Source organism: Canis lupus, chromosome 4 (assembly GCF_048164855.1).
Source record: "Canis lupus baileyi chromosome 4, mCanLup2.hap1, whole genome shotgun sequence".
NCBI lineage: Eukaryota > Metazoa > Chordata > Mammalia > Carnivora > Canidae > Canis > Canis lupus.
Window position 1 is genome coordinate 23,228,107 of NC_132841.1, and position 20,346 is coordinate 23,248,452.

At 55.8% G+C, this 20,346-nt stretch overlaps 2 protein-coding genes across 6 annotated transcripts in view; one reads left to right on the top strand and one right to left on the bottom strand.

The window, feature by feature from the left end:
* The window catches only part of LOC140631983 (cadherin-23), a 78,113-nt gene that overhangs the window by 15,793 nt on the left and 41,974 nt on the right, over nucleotides 1–20,346 (top strand). The window lies entirely within an intron of this gene.
* VSIR (V-set immunoregulatory receptor) overlaps nucleotides 1–20,346 on the bottom strand; it is a 31,456-nt gene that overhangs the window by 10,327 nt on the left and 783 nt on the right. Inside the window, exons 1-4 of one of the 2 annotated variants that reach the window (XM_072823490.1) lie at nucleotides 19,092–19,240; nucleotides 8,560–8,985; nucleotides 7,895–7,951; nucleotides 2,557–2,664 (exon numbers count right to left, since the gene is read on the bottom strand). In XM_072823490.1, the coding sequence (XP_072679591.1) occupies nucleotides 2,557–2,664; nucleotides 7,895–7,951; nucleotides 8,560–8,985; nucleotides 19,092–19,173 (673 nt within the window). In that variant the 5' untranslated portion in view covers nucleotides 19,174–19,240. Of the gene's footprint in view, nucleotides 1–2,556; nucleotides 2,665–7,894; nucleotides 7,952–8,559; nucleotides 8,986–19,091; nucleotides 19,241–20,346 lie in introns of those variants that run through there. The other variant, XM_072823491.1, reaches the window with a different exon arrangement.

Below are 20,346 nucleotides of genomic sequence, written 5' to 3' on the forward strand. Positions count from 1 at the left end.
GAAGTTGCACAAAGGTTCCTAAAATCTCTGCTCTCAGAAGGAACCACTGTTTCGGGGGTGGCTCTGCGCATCAGGCTTCGTGCAGGTGCCCAGCGTTCCCCGCGCTCGTCCTCTCCACTCCTTGATGGGGGGATTGCTCGCCCCACTTTAGAGCCAGGGAACCCAACCTCTGACTAAAACTGGATTGGTTTCCACACCCATCAGCCTCTGCAGCAAGCTGCCTGCCTCGGTGCCCCCAACCCTTCCTCTCTTCCTCCCTGAGTGTGGCTCACCTCTGAGCATGCTCTCGGAGCCAGCGTCCTGCCTACCCACAACGGACACACACTCCCTGGCCCCTTCCCCCCTGACCTGCCATCCTGCTGGGGCGCTTAGCCTCTGCCCTGCAGCCTGACTCCCGGCATTTCCCAGTGACTTCTGTTTCCATAATTCCAGCAGCAGCACTTTTCTTGTGAGGCTAGATGAAGAAATGTCCCAAATCTCCGCTCCCTCTCCATTTCGCACCTGGTTTCTCTCCTGGCATCTCTTGGGTCTAAGACTCTGATCCTACAACTCAATTTTTTTTTTTTTTGGAGTGGGTGGGCAGACTGGCCTCAAAAATACTTGTATTAGAAGATAAATTATTGGCATCTTTTTGTTACTGAATATATTGAATTTGGGGATAAGGAGCTGCAAGCAGCTGCACATCACATAATCAGGGTCCATTTAGAGTTTCAGAGGACATGTGCTGCCCTGGTCACGGCACAGCCCTAGCGGGCCCACTGGACCACCTGCCCCCTTCTCAGCCCAGTTCTTCAGCCTCCAGTTCATCTGTCCTTTCCTGGGTCTTCCTCAGTTGGAAGCCCTCTAGGACTGATCCACCTCAGTCCCAGCGCCTGGAGTGGGAAATCCTAGGGGCTGACCCCAGGCTCCCCATGTCCTCAGGAAGCCCCCACGGTGTTTAGGCCTGCCCCCTGTCTCATTGACCTTCCTCTAGCCTGGGGCACAGGCACAGCCTTAGACTAACCTCTGGGGACCCCATGCAACAGGCTTTGGGGCAAGAAAAGCAAGAGCAATGGCCACCCCACGCCGATCCTCTGCCCTGAATTTGTTTTCCCATCCCTGTTCTCCGATGGAGGCAGTATAGTGGTCTGAAGTGAGGGGCACAGAAAGCACCTCTTTACTGGGAGCTGAGTGTGTCTCCCTCCTCGTCCCTTCCTCACCTCCATGAAAATACTACACAGATGAGCATGAGCTCATGGCAGCTCCATGGTGATTACTCTCCCTGCCTGAGCCCCTGGGTTCCTCTTTCTGCTCTGAGCCCTTGACCTGCCCCCCACTCCCCCGCCAGCCTCAGGTATCTCTGGAGGTAGGCTATACCGGGTTTCATGAAAGGAGTGTGGATGGCCTGAGAGTAAAGGAAAGGGGATCACAGCCCCAAGTGAGCCACTGTGGGGGCTCCAGGTTGGGCTCCCAGGAATGAGGGGTGTCCAGGTGTTACGGTCTAGCCAAAGGACATCAGGTGTGAGCCAGAAGCCACCTGGTGACAGAGCAGCCCTCTCTCAGCTACCTTATGCAGCTGGCCAGGGAGGAAGAGGCAGGGGAGGTGACGCAAGGGCCAGAGTCAAGGACTCCCCACCCTCTTGCACTTAGAGGTCCCTGGGACTAGCCCAGGCTCATGGGTGGGGTCAGAGGAAGGGCAAGGGGTATTATCACCGCAGAGAGGGTGAAACGTGTTTGTGACCGCAACTTGAAGCCTGACTCCACCCCTTAGTCAGTGTGAGGTTCCTCTGGTGAGTTCCTGAACCTCTCCCTGCCTCAGTTTGCTCAGTTGTAAAGTAGGAACAGTTATAAGACCAAGATTTCACATTGTTTCAAGGATTCAGCGGGAGAAGGTATATAACATACTTGGCGTGGTACCCAGCACAGCAGCCTTCCCAGATAGGGGTTAGTGGCGAGGACACTCAACGCTGATGGGTATTTTGATGATATGGTGGGATTATATTCCCTGGGAAAGGCATGAGTTGAAAGCTCTGGCTTTGAGTCCCAGCTCTGCCGCTTACTAACTTCTATCACATTTAGTTAATTATTTAACCCTGCTAAGAAGCTCAGGTTTCTCAGCTATAAGCTGAAAGAACTGAACTAAGTTATCTCCAAGATCCCTTCCAGTCCTGATAATCCAAAGTTCATATTTGTCCTAATGGTACTATGCTAGTTACACAACAAGCCTACCCGTACATTTAAGCAGGTCCGCAAAGGATCTCCTAGTGGCAGCACTTCTATAAACCAATTTGAACTACTCCAAGTGATTATTTATTCATTCAACTGATATTATTGAGTGCTAAGCCAGGACCGCTTGGGGCTGGTGGGCACTCAGCCCCCCTCCACCAGTGGCACACCTGGGTTCCCTCCTCTCTCCACCATTGAGCCCAGCTCCTTACAGGGACTATAGCAGCTCCCATCTCTGGAACAGAGAGGAAATGTGCCTGCCTCTTGCCTTTGCTAATCCCAGGGGCTGAGCTGAGGGCTGGGGCAGATCACGCACACCCTCACCCACCCCAGGCAGGCAGGGATACTCACGGCGGTTGGTGGCCACCTGCCTTTGCTTGTAGACGAGGAGTAGGATGAGGGGAAGGCAGAGGATGCCTACGATGCAGGCTCCTGTAGCCAGAGCAGCAGCTGTGATGCCTATAAAGACAGAGAGACAGCCAAGGTGAGACTCCATTCCCTCTGTCTCTCCTGAGGGGAAGCTGGAGCCCAGAGAGGCAAGTTCGAGGCAGCAGGGCAACCAGCTTTACCCAGGCCCCACAGCCAGACCCTCAGTGACCCGCAGAGGCACAGAAGGCCCAGGGGTCCTCTTTCAAAGAAAGCCCCATGTCTCCTCCCCAAGTGGGCCCAGGGCACACAGAAATGAGGCCAGGAGTCTACAGCGGAGGCAGCACCAAGAGAGAGAAGGGTCTTCATCCCAGCCCTCCGGGGACAGCTCACCTGCCCTGGGCTACAGGTTTTTGCCTGAAAAGGGAAAGCAGGTCCTTCACAGACCCTGTGCCATGAAGTTCAAGATCAAAAGGAACCCCGGTGGCAAAAAACCTTTGGAGATACATAGTAGTGATGGTTGCACCACTTGGTGAGCAGAATCAATGCCACACACTTAAAAGGGGTGGAAATGGCAAATCTCATGTTATATATGTTGTGCCACAATAAAAAAAAAAAATTCAAAATGAGAAAAAGCCCAACTCATCCCAAGAGACTCCTTAGCTCCAGACACAGCTTCTGGAAGTGATCTCACATATACAAGTCACGGGGCGGGGGAAACGTGAATGAGAACTAGAAAAAATGTGAATCCTTATCCGATGGCTTAAAATGTTTAACTTTCTCCTCCTCCTCCTCCACTCGGGCCCCCTGCAAAGAGACAATCACCATCCCCACTTTCCTCACATCTGGCCCAGATTTGTTCTCTGCGTATACAGCATACGGCTGCTTTTCGTGACGATCGCTTTTCCCACTTAGCGTGGCTTGGACATCTCTGCATGGCACAGAGATCTACCTCCTTCTGCCTAGGGCTTTCTCGTGGGGCTCACCCCAGAATTTATTGAGACAGTCCCCTATCGGTGGGCATGCAGATTGCTTCCATATTTCAACATATTTCAAATAACGGAGCAGCGAACTCCTTGTGTGTGCATCTTCGCTCGCTTGGGCAGGTACCTCTGTACATAACCTCCCAGCAGTAAAAGTGCTGAGCCAAAGAGTATGTATATTTTCTTTGAGGCTATTGTCTAATTCCCCTCCATAAAGGTTGTACCGCTTCACCATCTCACCAACAGCATGAGAGGGTTGATTTGTTCCAGCCCATCTGCTGACACCAGGAATTTAGCTGGGAACAGACATGCCCTCAGAACCACAAGCATCGTAAACACGTTTCCTTCCCGATTTGCACTCTTCTTGAAATATGAGCTGGGATACCTTGTCACGGCATCAGCATGGCCCCCGGGAGCTTGGGGAAGGTGGATGGGCTGTAGTCTCTGTTGCCTTTGCACTATTTATCTGGGAATAAAGGCTGTTTTTATCTCATTGTGTTGCTAAACAACCTGATGGTGTAAATAAGCTTTCCGGGGGGGTTGTTCATAACACGGAAGTGAACAAACTATTTACAGGCACTTTAGACATACCCACCAGTACAGGAACAGTTGCTGTGCTAATTATAAAGCAAGTTCGAAGCCACGTAAAAGCAGGCTCCCTGCAGAACTTAGCAAGGCTGCATTTTGACGTGGAAGTGTGAAAGTAGACATGTTCTATAATTCAGATATTTGAGGATTTCTAACTGCCCGTCATAGGACCTTCTTGTGGGCACTGAGAAGGGGGTTGCAAAGTGCTCTATTCTAGTCATCAAAGCAGGTCTCCGGATTGCTACTAAAACTACGTTCAGTGAGGTTACGTGCTCACTCACTGTGACTCCCTGTCCCCCTCTGGGCCTGACTCCTGTCCCCAGGCAGAGATCCCCCTCTGCGACCCCTCTAGGGGATCAGGACTTGGTTTCCTTACAACCTGGGCTGAGTGTTGAGGCCAGGACAAGGAGGCAGGAGTTTGGGGACAGCTTTGTGGGCCCATGTGCCCTAGTAGCTTTGCAGAGCCCAGCCTCACCGCAGCTCCCTACCCCTTCCCGCAAGCATGGCCAGTACCTGGGGAAGAGGGGGTGGATTGCATCCAGAGCCAAACTCATTGGCAAGGTAATCACGCACTGGCAGAGACAGCTGCCAGGCCAGCTCTGAGAATGGTGCCAGGCTTTACACAGCAGGCTGGGATGGGAGGGCCCCCCCCCCAACTTTCTCAGCAGAGGATCCTTGTCTAGAGCCTGCCAGTACCCTGGAGGTCGGGAGGGAGGGAGGTACAAGAAGGGAGAAGAGCATTTGGTCAGGCTGCCTGGTCCCCCAGAAGGGGGCTTGGTGAAAGCAAACCAAACATCCTTCTGTGTAGGGTATAGGGAGGTGGCTTTGCAGGAGGTAAGCTGCCCAGCCCCCTTCCAGTTGGTGTTCAGTAAAAAAAAAAAAAAAAATAGACCCTCAGCAATTTGGGGCTCCTTGGGGACCAACTTCCTCAGCCTCTCTCTGTTGCTGCTGCCTCCCCTGACTTGGGCTTTCAGATGACTTCCTAGGCCAGCCACCCTCTTACTTCCCAAAGGGAATGTTAGAAGACAGGGCTGCAGGTAGAGACATCTAAGCTGCTTGTCTGGAAGCATCATTAGCTGGTCAGGTACCAAGGTGGGCCGTGGAGCACCTGTCTTCAAGCAAGCAGGGACTAAGGTTTTTCCAAAGGTAAGCAGCACTGATGGCAGTAGCCAGCGGCCAGCCCTGAGGCCCACTAGCCACATGGGTCACCAGGCAAATGTTTCTAAACCATTAGAAAACAGGTATGTGTCTACTATCTGTTGCCATCTACTTGCCATCCTATCATGGCCTACACAGTATGTAACTGGTTTTGTTTTGTTTTTTGTTTTGTTTGCCAACACTTTAAAATTGAGAGTTTATGTAAAATCTGGACTTCTGACTTTGCTTGGAAATGGAGTGGCTCTGGCATCCCCGGGGCCTCTCCAAGCATGCAGCAATTGGAATTGCACTTATAGGCTGGCAGCTAGCTGCTCGCCACAGTCTCCACCCCTCCCTACTGTCTACTCCCAGGTCCCTGATCCAGCCTCTTGGATAATAACACTGGTTGCCTCCCTGTTAGTGGGAAGGAGACATGCTTGCTCCTCTTTCTCCATGGACACATGACCGCCTGAAAATGGAAGTGCTGTCTCAACCCCCCCACACCGCACCCAAAAGCATAGCTGGGTTTCTTTTCAGCTGACACCATGCCACCTTAGTGACAAGACTCCACCACAGCGATAAGTTTCCAGACCTCCAGAACCAAGAGTCTGGAAGGGGACTCCAGAGGTCCCCAAAGCCATCTCCCTGCCCTCAACAGCTAGGATGGAAGTAAACACATCCCTCTGCCCTTGGGGAGCCAGTTCACTGTGGCCAGTAGTTCAGGGAAGCAGGGACCAGAGAGGGAGGCTGCACATCCCTGTAAATTGGAGCATAAGGCGAATGTCAAAAGCTGAGAGCAGAAGTGCCCAGCAGAGGAAGCCTGACCCACTCGTGACAGTCAAGTTCAAAGTCACCCTCAGGTTCTTACCGGCCAGACTCCCAGGACTTTCCGGGTAACTTCCATTTCCTTAATTCCAGCAGCTACTTCTCTAGGAGTCTAGATCGAGCAAAATGAACCAAATCTCTGCTCCCTCTCCGTTTTGCACCTGGTTCCTTTGGGGTCCCTACTGGCATCTTCTGTTTCTGTCCCCAGGACTTTTAATTCATACAACTAATTGTCAGAAAATCGGTGTTGACAGAGGGGCGGGCAGCCTGACTCCCAGGGAAGGGTTTGTGACTGAGAATCAGGCACTCTGGCTGAGAGACTGGAAGTAATCCCTGTACTTTGGTTTCCCCATCGGTGAGAGGTAGGCAGTGGCACAGGTGAGCTCTGGGAGCTCCTGGAAGAAGAAGGGAGACTGCAGGGTTGCTCAGAGTGGAAGGAGCAATGGGGAAGTGAGCACTGGCGGGCCCCTCCAGGTGAGGCTCCCTGCCTTCCCCTGTGCTCGCTCGGAGAACACAGTCCACCCTCTCCGGGGAGCTGCTGGTGGAGGAAGTGAGGACAGCAGCAGCTTGGTACCCAGGCAACACATAAGGACTGTGGTGTGCAGGGACAGGGGCTTGAACCAGGGTTCCTTAGTTCTATGAGGGTCTGGCTCAGACCGAAATGTGTGTTCTAATTTTATTCCTGGCTAAAGCTGTGCATCGGTTCAAAATATAGTTGGAGTAGAAAGTCACCATGGCCTCTGAGCTGGGCTTTGGCTGGGGCTGTAGTTTGAACTGTTCTCATTCCTGCCTCCACTCTATGCATGTCCTCCTGGAGGGCAGGGGGAAAGTCTGCACTTTTGGGTCTCCAGGGCCTGGGCAGGGGCTGGTTACACTAGATGCCCAGTCAATATTGATGGATAGAAGGCTCTGGAAGCCAAGACCTTGTCCTCTCAGAAGAATAGAGTGGCCCTGAGACGTCTCCCCTTTGCCTGCTGCCTCCAAGCTGCTGGGCGTTGTCTCCTGGCCTCTGAGCGCCCAGATGTCCCTCAGACCAGTGCCCCCTTCCTCCACTGGATGCCTCTCTGGGCAAACACCAGGGGCGGACTGCCACCCACCCACTGCCCTGTGCATCCCTCAAGCTGGGAAGAAGGTAAAGTGAGCACACCCCAGTTGTGTGGATTTGAGCAAGTTATGTCACCTCTCTGGGCTTCTGCTTCCATGTATAGAAAGTGAAAACAGTGGTGCCTACTTCAGAGGGTTCTTGTCAGAATCCAAGAGATACCAGTACTTGCAAGGACTTAGCTCGGTGCCTGGCATATAGGAAAAGCTCTAAGAACGGTAGTGCTGTCCCCCTGCCTGAGTCTCTCCGTCCTCTCTCCCCACGTACAGAACGAGGAAGTTTTAAGCAAGTGGGCCTAAGCCAAGAGGACCCCCCACAGCCCTCCAATCTTCCCATGTTGGGGAGCACTGGTGAGCAAGAGCAGCACCCACTGATAACAGCCTGTGGCACTCAGCACCTGTTGGGAGGGGGGCACTTAGCTAAAGGCCACCCCCAAGGAGTCAGAGCAGGAGCCCCAGGAGCCGGCTTCTTCGGGCTTTAAGCCTTGGAAGGGGAGTGGGCTTCTGGGACTGCAGCCCCATGGCTCCAATGACGGGGAAAGCAGAAGGGAGAGGCGATAGCAGAGGAGAAAGGATGGGGGTTCTGCGGGCTTGGGGCGAGGAGGTCTGAGTTCAGAGTGGGGCCTTGGTCCAAGACGAAGGCAGAGGAGAACAGAGAACCCAGAAGGGCCAAAAGGGTGGTCCCTTACTTTCACTCTCCTTGGGTGAAGGTGGGTACGAGATGCACTGGAATGAGGCTTCTTTGTCTGTAGAGCAAAGAGAAGGATCGTTAGGTGGGCATGAGGCCAGGGAGGCTTATCCCAGCCAGCACACGGGTCCACACGGACACGTATTCTCACCCCGTGGCCAGGTATGCCCTGCCCACTCTCACACATGCCCCCCAGGCATGTAGGTATCTGCTGGCACCCACATGTCTACCCAGTGTATTGCCCCTCACACTCTCATCTGGACACACACACACACACACACACACACACGTTCCCCAACAACTGCTCACGGGCTCACACCCCAGGTCTCACAACACGGCCACCATACAGTCAGGAGCAGTACATCCCAGCCTAGGTTTGTGCACTCCCTCTCTCTCACTAGACCGAACCACGTATACCCCCCTCTCCATCACACCCCACTACCCACACAGACCCATACACAGCTCCCCACACAGTGGCCACCCCATCTCAAACACATCCCTGGAGTGACAGCCTCACCCATCTAGCATCACACATGGTCACGGCGTCAGACACACAGCACCGCACACCCAGAGCCACAGTGTCCTCGTCGCTTACCCTTGCAGACAGGTACCCACACCGCACCGAGTCACCGCACCCCCGGGCCGTCCCATACAGGGGGCCCTCACCTGTGTGCACCTGCAGCTCCATGGCACCGTAGACCCTCTGCTCAGAGTGATGGTGTCTAATCTCTACCACCAGGCAGCAGTAGAGGCCGCTGTCCATGGAGGTCAGGTTGCGCATGGTGATGGAGAAGTTGCCATGGTGGTCAGAGACCGACTCCAGCCCATAGCGCTGGGCCAGATCCTGGCTGGTGTTGGCCTGGTGGCCACTGTGGTGCAGGTGAAGGTCCTGGAATGTGAGGTTGCGGATAGGCCGGCGCTCCGAGCAGACCTGCACTTCGCCCCGCGAGCTGCGGTACCACGTCTTGTAGTAGGTCACATCGTGCCCTTTGGCCATGGGGCCCATGATCTTGCAGGTGAGGGTGACGTTTTGTCCCTCAGAACACACATACAAGGAATACGGTGTGGCGACCTTGAAAGCTGCTACCAGACCTATTCAGAGAGATGAGACTGTCACCTGCCTGAGCCAGACCCACTCCCAGTTCCTCCAAAGTGAGGAAGAACGTTGGTCTGGGGCTCCAAAGATGTGGGTTCCCCAGCCACAGGCCCCAGGCTAGTCAGCTGACCTCCCCAAGACCTCAGCTTCATCATCAGCTCCTGAACCTGCCTCCGTCCCAGGCTGTGTGGGAGGAGGAGCTTCTCCAGGTGAGGGACGCCCCTGACCCCAGGGAAGCTGGATGAGGCATAGGGAAGACTGTGGGCAGGCAGGCAGATGAGGCCCGGCCAGTGGGTCTATCTCCCCACACCACCCCTGCAGGCCCTGTGGCTCTACCCACAACTGGCCCCTGGCACTTCCAGCCTCCATGCCCTGTGCTGTCCAATGGGAAGCAGAACGAGCAGCACAAAGGCTATTTGAGAAGGCAGCCCTTTGCCCTTGACCACCATTCTGGGGCCATTAGCACTTTTGACTCCTCCCACTCGTAGGGCTGGCCATGCCTTCCCACCTCCTCATCACGGAGCACCCCTGTGTGCAAGGCCTGTGCCAGGTGCTACATCTCACCTGGATGCTGAGCTTATGGCCTAGCCAGGTAGACAAAGCATGCGTTCCTGACCAAGTCACCCCACAGGCTAATGGGCAGACTGGTGCCAGCCTTCAGGGCACTTGGAGGAGGGAAGACATAGCCATCCTGGGGATGGTCAGGAGACTTCTTGAAGCAGCAAGTGTCTTTGGGGTTGATGGACACGTAAGACTTCAGCAAGTAAAGGGGGTACCCTGGGTTGAGGAAGCAGGTAAACCCAAGATGTCTCAGGGAAGGACCAGGAAAAATCATCAAAGCTCACCTCATCCATGTACCTGCTGCCACCCAGTCTTCTTAGAAATATCTCCTAGTTCTTTTTGTTTTCAGTTGGCAAACAAAACCATCCCTTGGTCCTCTTTACCCTGCCCCAACGCCCTAGTATTTAACCATGTTGACCCCTCAAAGCACTGGCCCTTAAAAGCAGAATGCTGGGGCCGGAGTCCCGGCTCCCATCTAGCCCCGAGAGCACCCCCTTCCTCACATGTACAATGAGGAAAATATTCACACTATGCATAGTTGCAAGAGGACAGAACGAGGGAAAGCTGAGAACAGAAGATGTGAGTTCTAATGCCCTCTACAGACATAAGGAGGAAAACTATGATTAGTATACATTAGTGGTATTTGAGTTTTCATTGGCATTTCAGGGGCTGTCGTAAGTCAGACAGGGAAGGGGAGTTTGGAAATGTGAATAGAATCCCAACCGACATGTGTCTTCTGTTGCCTCTGCCTGAATCAAGATAAGGCCACTTCCTCCTGCAGACACCCCCTTCCTGCCTTTAGAGCCTGGGACCCACCAGCAGAGGGGAAAGCTTTGCTCAGTCTGGAGGAAGGCAGCCTGGTGTAGCTTTGGAACCGGACCAGCCTGCTCTGGAGTCCAATACCTGGGAGTCAGACTCTGAGCCTCAGAGTCCTCACTGTCGAACAGAAGTGGAAACATCTACCTGCCAGAGCTGAGGCCAGGATTACAAATAATTTACTTGAAGGGCTCTGAAAGTGCTTTGCTAGTGGTTGGTGCTTGCTACACAGAAGCTAGACAGCTCTGTCGCTCATTCCGGCAAGTCAAGAAACATTTCCCAGGAGTGAAAATAGTTCTGCAGAATAGAATGGAGAAGGCGGCTTCAAATTCTTTCCCACTAAAGGTGCGAATGACCCACAACAGCTTGCAATCCAGTCTTGGAGCGCCTGCGTATGCAAAACAGAGTGTGGGGGCTTAGCAAAGCATGGCCCCAAAGAAAATGTCTGCAAGACCCCTAGAAAGGAAGGAAGACACACACGAACCCCAGATCCTTCCATTCGCTCCACCCCCATGTAAGAGGGGGCCGTGTCTGGAAGCCCCAGATCTATGGAAGACCTTTGCCAAGGTGAGAGGAGATTTCAGAACTTCCTGGCAAGATGCTGGTCTCCTTTTCAGGCAGAAGAGTGGAGGCCCAGAAGGGGAAAGTGATTTTCCTAAAGTGCCACAGAGGGTATGGACTCAGAACCTGGGGGAGCATGGGCGGCTTCAGGTAAAGCTAGATCTAATTAGAACTAGAAGGAGGAAGAGCACGCGTCCTGTGCTATGCTAAGTCCTTTATGGGCATGTCTAACAACCCCATAAGGTAGGTGTTGTTTTGTTTTTGTTTTTTTTTTTTTCCTTTTTACTGAGGAAAAAACACGAGGCCTGGAGATGTTGAATAATTCACTGAAGATCACAGTGACTTGGACTCTCCCTCATGGGCCAGTAGGGCGGCTGTGGCCACAGAACTTCTACATGTGCCAGTAAATGGAGGTGGGGTGTAGCTAGGGAAAGGCCCCTCCCAGCCACTCCCAGGAAGAAAACCCACCCAAAGGGCAGACCAAGGGCTTGTCTGCCCTGAGCTCCCCCCTTCCCTCAGCAGGCCCCAGCAGGCAGCAGCTCCCACCAGCACCTCTCCCAACTGGCACCTTATCTTCCCTGTTCCCAACCCCACATCCACCCAGAGAACCCAAGGCTGGGAACCACATCCAGCTCAAGCAGCATTTGCAGAGATCCCACACACCCCTCGGGGGCTGGGCCGATGTCTGAGGTAGCTGCAAGGGGGGCAGGCGGAGTAGTGGTGGAGGCAGAAGCAGGAAGTGGAACATGGAGCTGAGCCAGGTTGGGGTGGGGGCTGCCCAGTGGACAGAGGTGTAAGTGGGGTGAGGCTGAGATGTGGGCAAGCTGGGGCATAGCTTGGGTGGGTGGAGCAGGGTGGGAGCAAGCAGCAGAGCCTCCAGTGGGGCCCCAGCACTGGGGCTGCCGGCAGAGCTTGCGGGGCCCCAGCCCTTAAGGTCCAAGCCTTGGTGTCAGTGAGCCCAGAATTGCCTGGAAGCCCCGGGGAGAGGTTTTCAACCCTAGATGCAATGTCCTTGAAAACCCACAATGGGACATAGAATCGGGGTTGAGAGTAAGGGGAGGGGGACATGAGGAGGGGTGCATTGCACAATCCCCAATACCCTACACACCCTAGAGGACTTCTTCCCTTTTTACAGAAAAGAGAAGCTTGCAGTGGGATTCAGGTTTGGGGGATGGGGGACAGCATTCAATTTTAGCAAAAGGGCCAGATAGCAGTGGACCAAGTGTTCTCAGGATCTTGTCCGGGCACGGGGGTTCAGGGGCAGGGGGGTGGGGGTGGGAACATCCCTTTTGTTGTGTCTAAGACTCAAGCCAGGTCAAAGCCCAGGACAGCCTGTCTTCGGGAGGATATACAAAGGCGCAGAGTTGGGGAGAATAATGCACACACCCTGTGCCACCCACGACTGCGCATGTGTTATCGGGGATATACATATAGCACAGCTGGATTTATAATTATTTGGCGGGAGGATGTTGCTTATTGTCAGGAGCAGATCCTTTCGGACACCTGGGTCATTGTCAGAGACTGGGGAGAGTGGGTGGGGAGGAAAGCCCTCGGCTCCAGGGCGGCCGAGAGCATGTGAGACAGGAAAATGACCCTGGCCTGGCCCTGAGCCTGTGCCCAGCCGGGACCCATCCAGTCATTGTGCTGCTCTTGGGCTAAGGAGGCAGAAGCACCCGGAGGAAGATTGCTTTGAACAAGGGAAATTCCAGGTCTCAGGATTAAAACACTTGGTCTGACAGATCCCTGGGCCCTAGTCCCCACTTAGCCATGTCCTTGCTGTGTGACCTTGGGCAGGTCCCATCCTTCTCTGTGCCTCCCTCCCTTCATCTCAAGAGACTCCCCATGTTCCTAGGCCTTTCTAGCTCTGAAAGCCTGTTGCTGTATTTCCTTAAGGTAGAGGAAAGGGCAAGAATGAACCACTTCTTATTTATGTGTCAGGACTTGCTTAGCACTTTATAATCCTCACAGCTAACACCCCTGATGTAGGGATCATCATCCTCATTTTAAAGATGAGGAAACAGACTCAGAGAAGTCAGGTGACTTACCCAAGACCACCCAACCCTACTTGGCTAAGCTGAAACCCACACCTTGGACACACCAGCCCTGCAGGAAGGAAGAGTGTCCCCACTAACTCCTGCAGCAGGTGGGGCCGACACCCTCATCCTCCAGCAGCTTGGACAGTGAACTGACCCCCTCCTGACAGCACTTTCTAGGCAGTCATCCTCGCCCAGCCTCAGACCTCAACTGAAAACACCATTCCTTCATGTCACAGATATTTAACTGAGGTCCCACCATGAGCCAGGCCCAGGGCAGAGAGCCATGGGGGTGCAGAGTTCCCTAAGGGATGGCCGCTCAGACTCTAGTCCCGCTCCTGCCACCTTCTAGCTGTGGGATCCTCAGCCAAAGGTGGGGCTCAGCCCCTTGTAGAAGCTTCTGTTCCGGCACAGGGGAGACGAGCTCTTGATGGGCTCCTTCTCGGGATACTAGTTTTCATGACTTCACCTCTTTCCACCCGACAGGCAGCTCATGAAACCCTGTGGGTGTGCACGGGATGGGTGTGTGTGGGTGTGGAGAGGCCTGTGTATTTTCCCTGCCAGGGCATGAGTTTAAGCCCACAGTTGCCAAGGCAACGCCCCAGCCTTTGGAGGTGGGTCCCCAGCTTGATTAGTCAGGCCTGAGGCCCCACCCAAACAGCTGAACTCTGTCCAGCTGCTGCTAGGGGTTAGAAGTAAACAGCCTCTGATCTTCTGCTGTTGCTGTTGTTCGGCTAGATGCAAAAGGCCAGGTCCTCGTCCTCGGGAGGCACACCCAACAGACATGGAACTGGTGTCCAGCTCCCTGCCGGGCCCTGGCCCCCAGGACAGTCCGCGGAGGGTACAGGGAAGGGCTCGGTCCTGTCTTTATCAAGCTGCAGAGCACAGAGGGAAACAGAGGCAAGGACCAACCAGGAAGTGCCCCCGGTGCGAGGGGCTGGGCCGGCAGGTCAGCCCCTGGGGTCTGGGGCCAGCAAGGACAAAGGGCATCTCAGATGTGTTTATTGATACCTGCCCCCGCAGGAAGTGTCCATTCACATCAGACCAGGGAGTCTGGGAAGGGGAAGCCAGGCTCTATTGGAGGAAGCAGCACTTCCAGCACCTTGGGAAGGCATCCGTGCATCCGGGGCTGGAGGCCGTGGGCCGGCGCGCCTCCCTGGAGAGGGCCCGGGCAGCTGGCCAGACGCCCTGCCAATGGACGCTCCTCTGGACGACTCCTTCCCAGCCTCCCCAGGCCCTCCCCGAGGATGACTGCTTGCAGCCGGGAACACTAGCTCTAGCCAGCTTCCCTCCAGGGTCAGTACTGGGAGGACTTCCTAAGGTCCACGTTCCAGTCTTCTGTGCCCTGTCTTCAACGCAGGCTGCCCGTGGTGGCTGACACTCACGCGAGAGGTAGCCTGGGACCGACTGGAGGGCGCATGGCCTTCCTGCGGATGGACAGATGGCCGGGCCAGTGAAGGCCCAGCTTGCTATAAGCTCTCTCTCTCCCTCTCCCCCTCCGTCCCCCGTGGTTACTGGGATAGCTAGTTGGTCCCAACGGAAGAGAGGCCCCAGCTGGAGCTACTGTATTTACTTGGACAGTGTATTTATTTGAGGAAGGCAACAGGCTGGGAGGATCGGGGGCTGGAAGAAGCCCAGAGAGGCCCTCTGACCCTGCCCTGACCTCTTAGGCTGGGGACTACTGCTCTCTTTCTTTTCCTCTGGGAGAGCTGACCCGTCCCCTGCCACCAGCTACCAGTCCGCACAGTGGTGAATTTGCTTCTGCAGTGATGGGGGGAGGAGCTGATGGTGACTGCAGCAGAGATGGTTTTACTTTTAGTTTTATGTCATTAAATGGCATCGAATCACATAGAAGGTTATCCTCCCCCCGGTTTGGTTTGGTTTGTTTTTAACAAGGGCCGGCAGGTTTCAGGCTCAGAGCCTTCCCCAGGCTATAGTTTCTAGCTAGAATTTAATATCCTTATTTGGTTTTCTTATTGTGTTCTTGTATGATTTTGTTCTATTTATGGCAATAATACTGGCTTTCCACTGGTGGCAGTGATAGAAAGTTTCCTTTTAAAAAATCTATTTACTTAAGTAAAAGAATGAGTTGATTGGAGGGAAAAACTAAGTACATAGGATAGATAGATGCTTCAGAAATCCCAAAGGTGGGATACCCGGGTGGCTCAGCGGTTGAGCACCTGCCTTCGGCTCAGGGCGTGATCCCGGAGTTTCAGGATCGAGTCCCACATTGGGCTCCTGTATGGAGACTGCTTCTCCTCCCTTTGCCTATGTCTCTGCTTCTCTCTGTGTCTCTTTAAATAAATAAATCTAAAAAAAAAAAAAAAAAGAAAAGAAATCCCAAAGGTAATGAGTAGGAGGCTAAAGCTCAAGAAGTACTCTCCTGGGACTCCCCTTCAGAAGGGGGGCAGCCTCACTGAAACCATGTCACCCAGCCTCCCTGTGGCTCAGAGGGTGCATTCGCGGTCCCATAGGGAGCGAACAACAGAGGCAGGACTTGACCCCCCAGGACCCCACAGGAAATAGCATCCTATGTGGAACATTTAAAGGATGAGGTCTGCTTGGGCAGAAGCACAGAAAGGTCATTACTGAATGATGGATGGGTGCGGCAGCCCCAAACTGGGGACCTCATCCACTTGCTGGGAGTGAGCAACCAGAACAAATAGGCTAAACATAAAGATCAATTGCGGGGATCCCTGGGTGGCGCAGCGGTTTAGCGCCTGCATTTGGCCCAGGGCGCGATCCTGGAGACCCGGGATCGAATCCCACGTCGGGCTCCCGGTGCATAGAGCCTGCTTCTCCATCCGCCTATGTCTCTCCCTCTCTCTCTCTCTCTCTATCTGTGACTATCATAAATAAAAAAAAAAATAAAATAAAAAAAAGATCAATTGCGGGAAAGACCCCAGTTTGACCACCAAACCCCAAGCTGACCTGGTGGCCTTGAAAGTGCAAAAAGCCCCCATCTCTGGGGACCTTGAAGAGAATCTGCAGATGCCTCCATGGACGTTTCACACTCCCAAGTGCCTGTAGGTGCCTACAGGTAGCTGGACCTGTGCATCCTCTGGGAATATTCGAGTCCATGCCCTGAGCTCTCCACCGGGCTCTGCAGGCAGCAAGGAACTTAGATGGAGGGCCAATGGCATGTGGCCTCAGAAAGCCAAGAGCGAGCTCAGACACCAGGCACAGTGCTGAGGTTGCACACTGACTCTTCACAGCAGGCCCCTGAAGGAGGGGCCGTCATCATCCCATTTTAGAGATGAAGGCACTTGCACAGAGATGCTGAGTAACTTGCTCAAAGTCACAGCCTGTAAATGGCCATCTTGGAATTGGAACCTAGATGGAACTGACTCCCCAGACCAGATGGTTAAGTGACTGGACTGTATGGGAAGCATACAAGGCACTCAACACCAGGTCCCTTGCTCCGCCATTCCCATACAGAGTGCCATCAGCAAGGCCTGGGGCCTGCCGGTGCTGCTGCTAAGGGGACGCACGGGTCCAGCAGAAAGTGCACTGCCAATCCCAGGTTCACCCTGCCCAGGGAAAGCCAGATTGCCCCTGGGTGAGTAGTCGACCTAAAACTGGGGACCTCAAGCTCAGTATGTGGGGCTTTGTCAGTGCTGGTCAAAGGGGTCACTGCCTATAGGCCAGATGGGCACCGAGGAGTCCTTCCTTCTTTCCCTTGATCTGCTGGGGCCCAAGGTCCATATGTGTATGCATATAGGGAGATGGCCTCTTGCAGCTTCCCAGCACTGTCCCTCCCACCTGAGCCACCTTCTCCCAGGGAGATCAGGCCCCGGCAGGTGATCTTTGGCCTGCTTGGGTGGTGGTGGGGGACAGGGGGACAGGAACGACCAGCCCCACTGGGGATCCCTGGCATTGGGTAGATGCCCCCTCATGCCCATGGGCTGGCCTCTGGGGCCACCCCAAAGGTTCTAGACAGAAGATAGTAGATTTCCTAAGAGCTGACCTTTGCTGCATCATAGGCTTGCACCACTGGGTTACTCAACAAAGCCCCGCAGTCTTGTTTACCATGAAGGGGAAGATAGGGTCTCCCCTCCTTAACCTCACTGCACCTCCATATGCTAGTCCCAGAATCTGGGCCTCCTGGGTCAGCCTATAAGGACATGTTGAGGCCAGGAACTCCCTCAGGTCCTAGGAGTGCCTTTTGGGAAGGAAGAGTGTTCCACCCTTGGGGTCTATGGGCCTTGGCTCTGGAGGTGCTTCCCTCTACCCGTCTCCCCCTGAGTCAGGCCCAGGAAAGGGGCACCTTCAGCAGAGCTTAGAAGACAGGCCTACATACCCACCTCCACCTCACCTTCCCAGACATGAAGGCTTTGACCTTGAGCAGTCCTGCCCAAGGCAGCCCAGCACCTCAGGAGGCCAGCAAGTAGGTCTTTCCGACCCACAGTCCCACCTGATGGTGCCTGCGACCAGGCCCCCTGTCCGTTAGCCACTTGTTACACACTGTCCTGGGCAGAGTGAATATTCATTAGCACGCCCATGCTATAGTTAAGAATACTGAGTCCCAGAGTAGCTGCAAGCTAAGAGAATGCTTCTGATCCCCTTCTGGGGAAAGCCGCTTAGAGGCCTAATCATGTCCTTGAGTTGGGCCCAGGAAGAGCTGGCCCTTCGGAGTGCCAAGCTCTCTGAGTAGCCAAGGCCTCGAGGGGAGAAGGCTCCTGGCCAGGTAGACCATAAGGAGCGAGGGCTCTGAGCCTCGCGGCGACCAGCTACTCTGTGACGTTGGGTACCTTAGCTCTCTAGAGTTCAATCTCCCCAGTTGGGGTTGCCCAACAGAGAGCAGCCCAGCCAGGGGAGGGCAGGGGAAGAGGCAGGAAAACAGAAGGACCTCTCGGGGTCACTTGCGGAGAAAGGGGCAGGGCAGGTGCTCCCTGGTGCATGCACTGCTGGCCTCCTGCCTGCTGCCATCCCCTGCTTTTTCTGGAAGCCACGTCCTGCCATGAAGTGTGGCCTTGGTGCCAAGACTGCCTCCCCTATCCCAGGAGGACTCCAGGCCAGGGCTAGGCAGCTCTGTGTGAGGGGTGTGGGCTCCCTCCTCCTTAGCAGAGGCCAGCGCGGAGCTGAGATAACAGCTGCCTACAGGCACCCACTTTGTCTGCAAGGCACACTGCAGGCTCTCTCCACTCCCTGCTCTTGCTCTGACCCTGTGCCCCCCCTCCTTTCTTCTTCTGACCCGCCCACTGCGTCCTTGTGCCAAGCGCCCCACCTTCCTCCTGCCTCTCTGACTCCCGGCATGACTCAAGCTTTCCCTGGGCCCTTCCCACAAAGTGTAGTTCACAGGCTGCCTGCTGGCCCCCTCTTCCCTTGAGATCCAGCCACTCCAGTGCTGGGCACGCAAGAACCAGGCTGGGGGTACCCCGACCTCTGCCCCCGCACCTCCACCCCGGAGCCCCTGAGTCCTGGCCAGGATTCCACTTGGAGCTGTGACAGTCTGGACTTTGGAAGAAGAAAGTGGCGCCTCCCTGGTGTAGGGCTTCTGACCGTGAGCTGAGGAAACCCAAACCAGAAAGATGCCATAAGTTACCCCGGGGACCCAGAGCGGGAGCTCCTGGCTGAGTCTGGAAAGTGGCCCACATTCTCCTGGGGCGCCCACACCGGTCCCTGAGCTGCAGCCTTGCTAGGCTGCCAGGAGTCAGCTGACCACTCCGCTCGCAGCTCGCAGCCCCTCAGTATAAGGACAGGTGGGCGCCGGCATCTGGGAGCGGGCCAGTGCCCCCACCCCAGGGTTCAACCAGGAGGGTCCCCAGGGAGCAGGGCGCAGAGACCAGTGAGTCCCTGGAGCCCTGAGGCAGAAGGGGCAAGGAGATGCCACAGGTGTCAAAAGCCCGAGGCATCCCCTAGAAAATGCTGGGGCTGTCCCCGCCGTGTCTGTGTGTCTGTGTCCCGCGCCGCAGCAGCCACTCCCGCACGGGGCTCCCGGCAGCCAGGGGCCCGCAGGCAGCAGCTGGGGCAGCTGTCAGAACACGCGGATGTGCCGCCGCCCAGGGAGAGCTCGCCCCGCAAGGAGGAGACGGGGCGGGGGGGGGCTCCGCGGCGACCCCCTCCCCCGCGGGGTCGTCCCGGGGCGCCTCCCCGCGCCCGCCCGCCCGCGCAGCTCCTGCAGACCTTACCTCGGGAGGCGGCCAGGAAGACGGCGAGGAGCACAGGCCCCCAGCGCCGGCCGCCGGCCTCCGGGCCCAGCGGGACGCCCATGTCGCCGAGGGGCGGCGCCGGGAGCCCGGGAGCCCGGGAGCCCCGGCCGGGCGGGCGCGGGCCGCGCAGGGGAGCTGCTGGCGCTCCGAGAGCCGCGCGCACGGCCGGCGCGGAGACCTCCGCGGAGCGAGTGCCGAGCGCTCCGTGGGCTCCGACAGCCGCGGCTCCCGCCCCCCGCCCCGCAGCGCCCCCGGGGGGCCGTGGGGGGAACTGCCTCGCCGGCGGCCCCGCGGGAGGGGTTTCCCCGGTGACTCACGGGCTCCCCGCCTCTAGGGGAGGCAGCGCCTGGCCTGTGCGCTCCGCGCGGCTGCTCTCTCCCACGCCCCCCCCCCCAGGGCCGTGCTGCTGCGCAGGCTGGACGGTGTCACCCCAACTCAGCAGGCTGCGTCCCCATCGCGGGTTGTGTCTGACCTCACCCAGCAGCCTCTGAGTTGTCTGGGGGCAAGCACTTGTCCCCAGCACCCTCCAGCCAGCCCGGGGATGAATGAATGAGCTAATGAGTGAAGGAAATCTAACTTTTGCAAAGGGCTAGGCAAGTGGGAGCCGACTTGACTGTAGATCCCAGAGCCTGCAAAACCCTGGTGCATGCACACACACACACACACACACACACACACAGACACAGACGTGGCACAGGTGCAGGGGTACACAGCAGCCCTGGCACCCCTACAGATGCATGTGCGTGTGCATCTGGCAGCGTGTCCCGTGGGAAATCATCAGGGCTCCTCTCCCTCTAGGCCCCAGCATCGCTTCCCACTTTGCACCCTCTCTAGCTCCCTGTGCCCTGGATAGCCACAGGACCGTCATGCAACAACCCCCTCAGTCCTCTGCTCCTGCACTGGCCTCCCCCTCTCCCTCAGGGCTCAATTCAAATCCTTCCCCTTCCCCAGGGGTCCTGAGCTTCCCTGGCAAGCACCGCTCCAGACCTCACTCTTCACACCCCAGTTGCCAACCAGCTGATCTGCACCTGGACAGATCTGCCCTCCTGAGCTAGACTGTGAGCTGCTCTGCCTGAGGTTCCCAAGTCCCTGGCACAAAAGTGGGCACCAAGAAGGTGTCTAAAGCACTCTTATCTGAATGAAAAAACCGAGAAGTAAGCAAGTGGCTTCCTAAATGGAGGAGTTGGGGTGGCTGTGCCTAAGACCAGGGGTCAGGAGAAGGGGGGTGGGCACA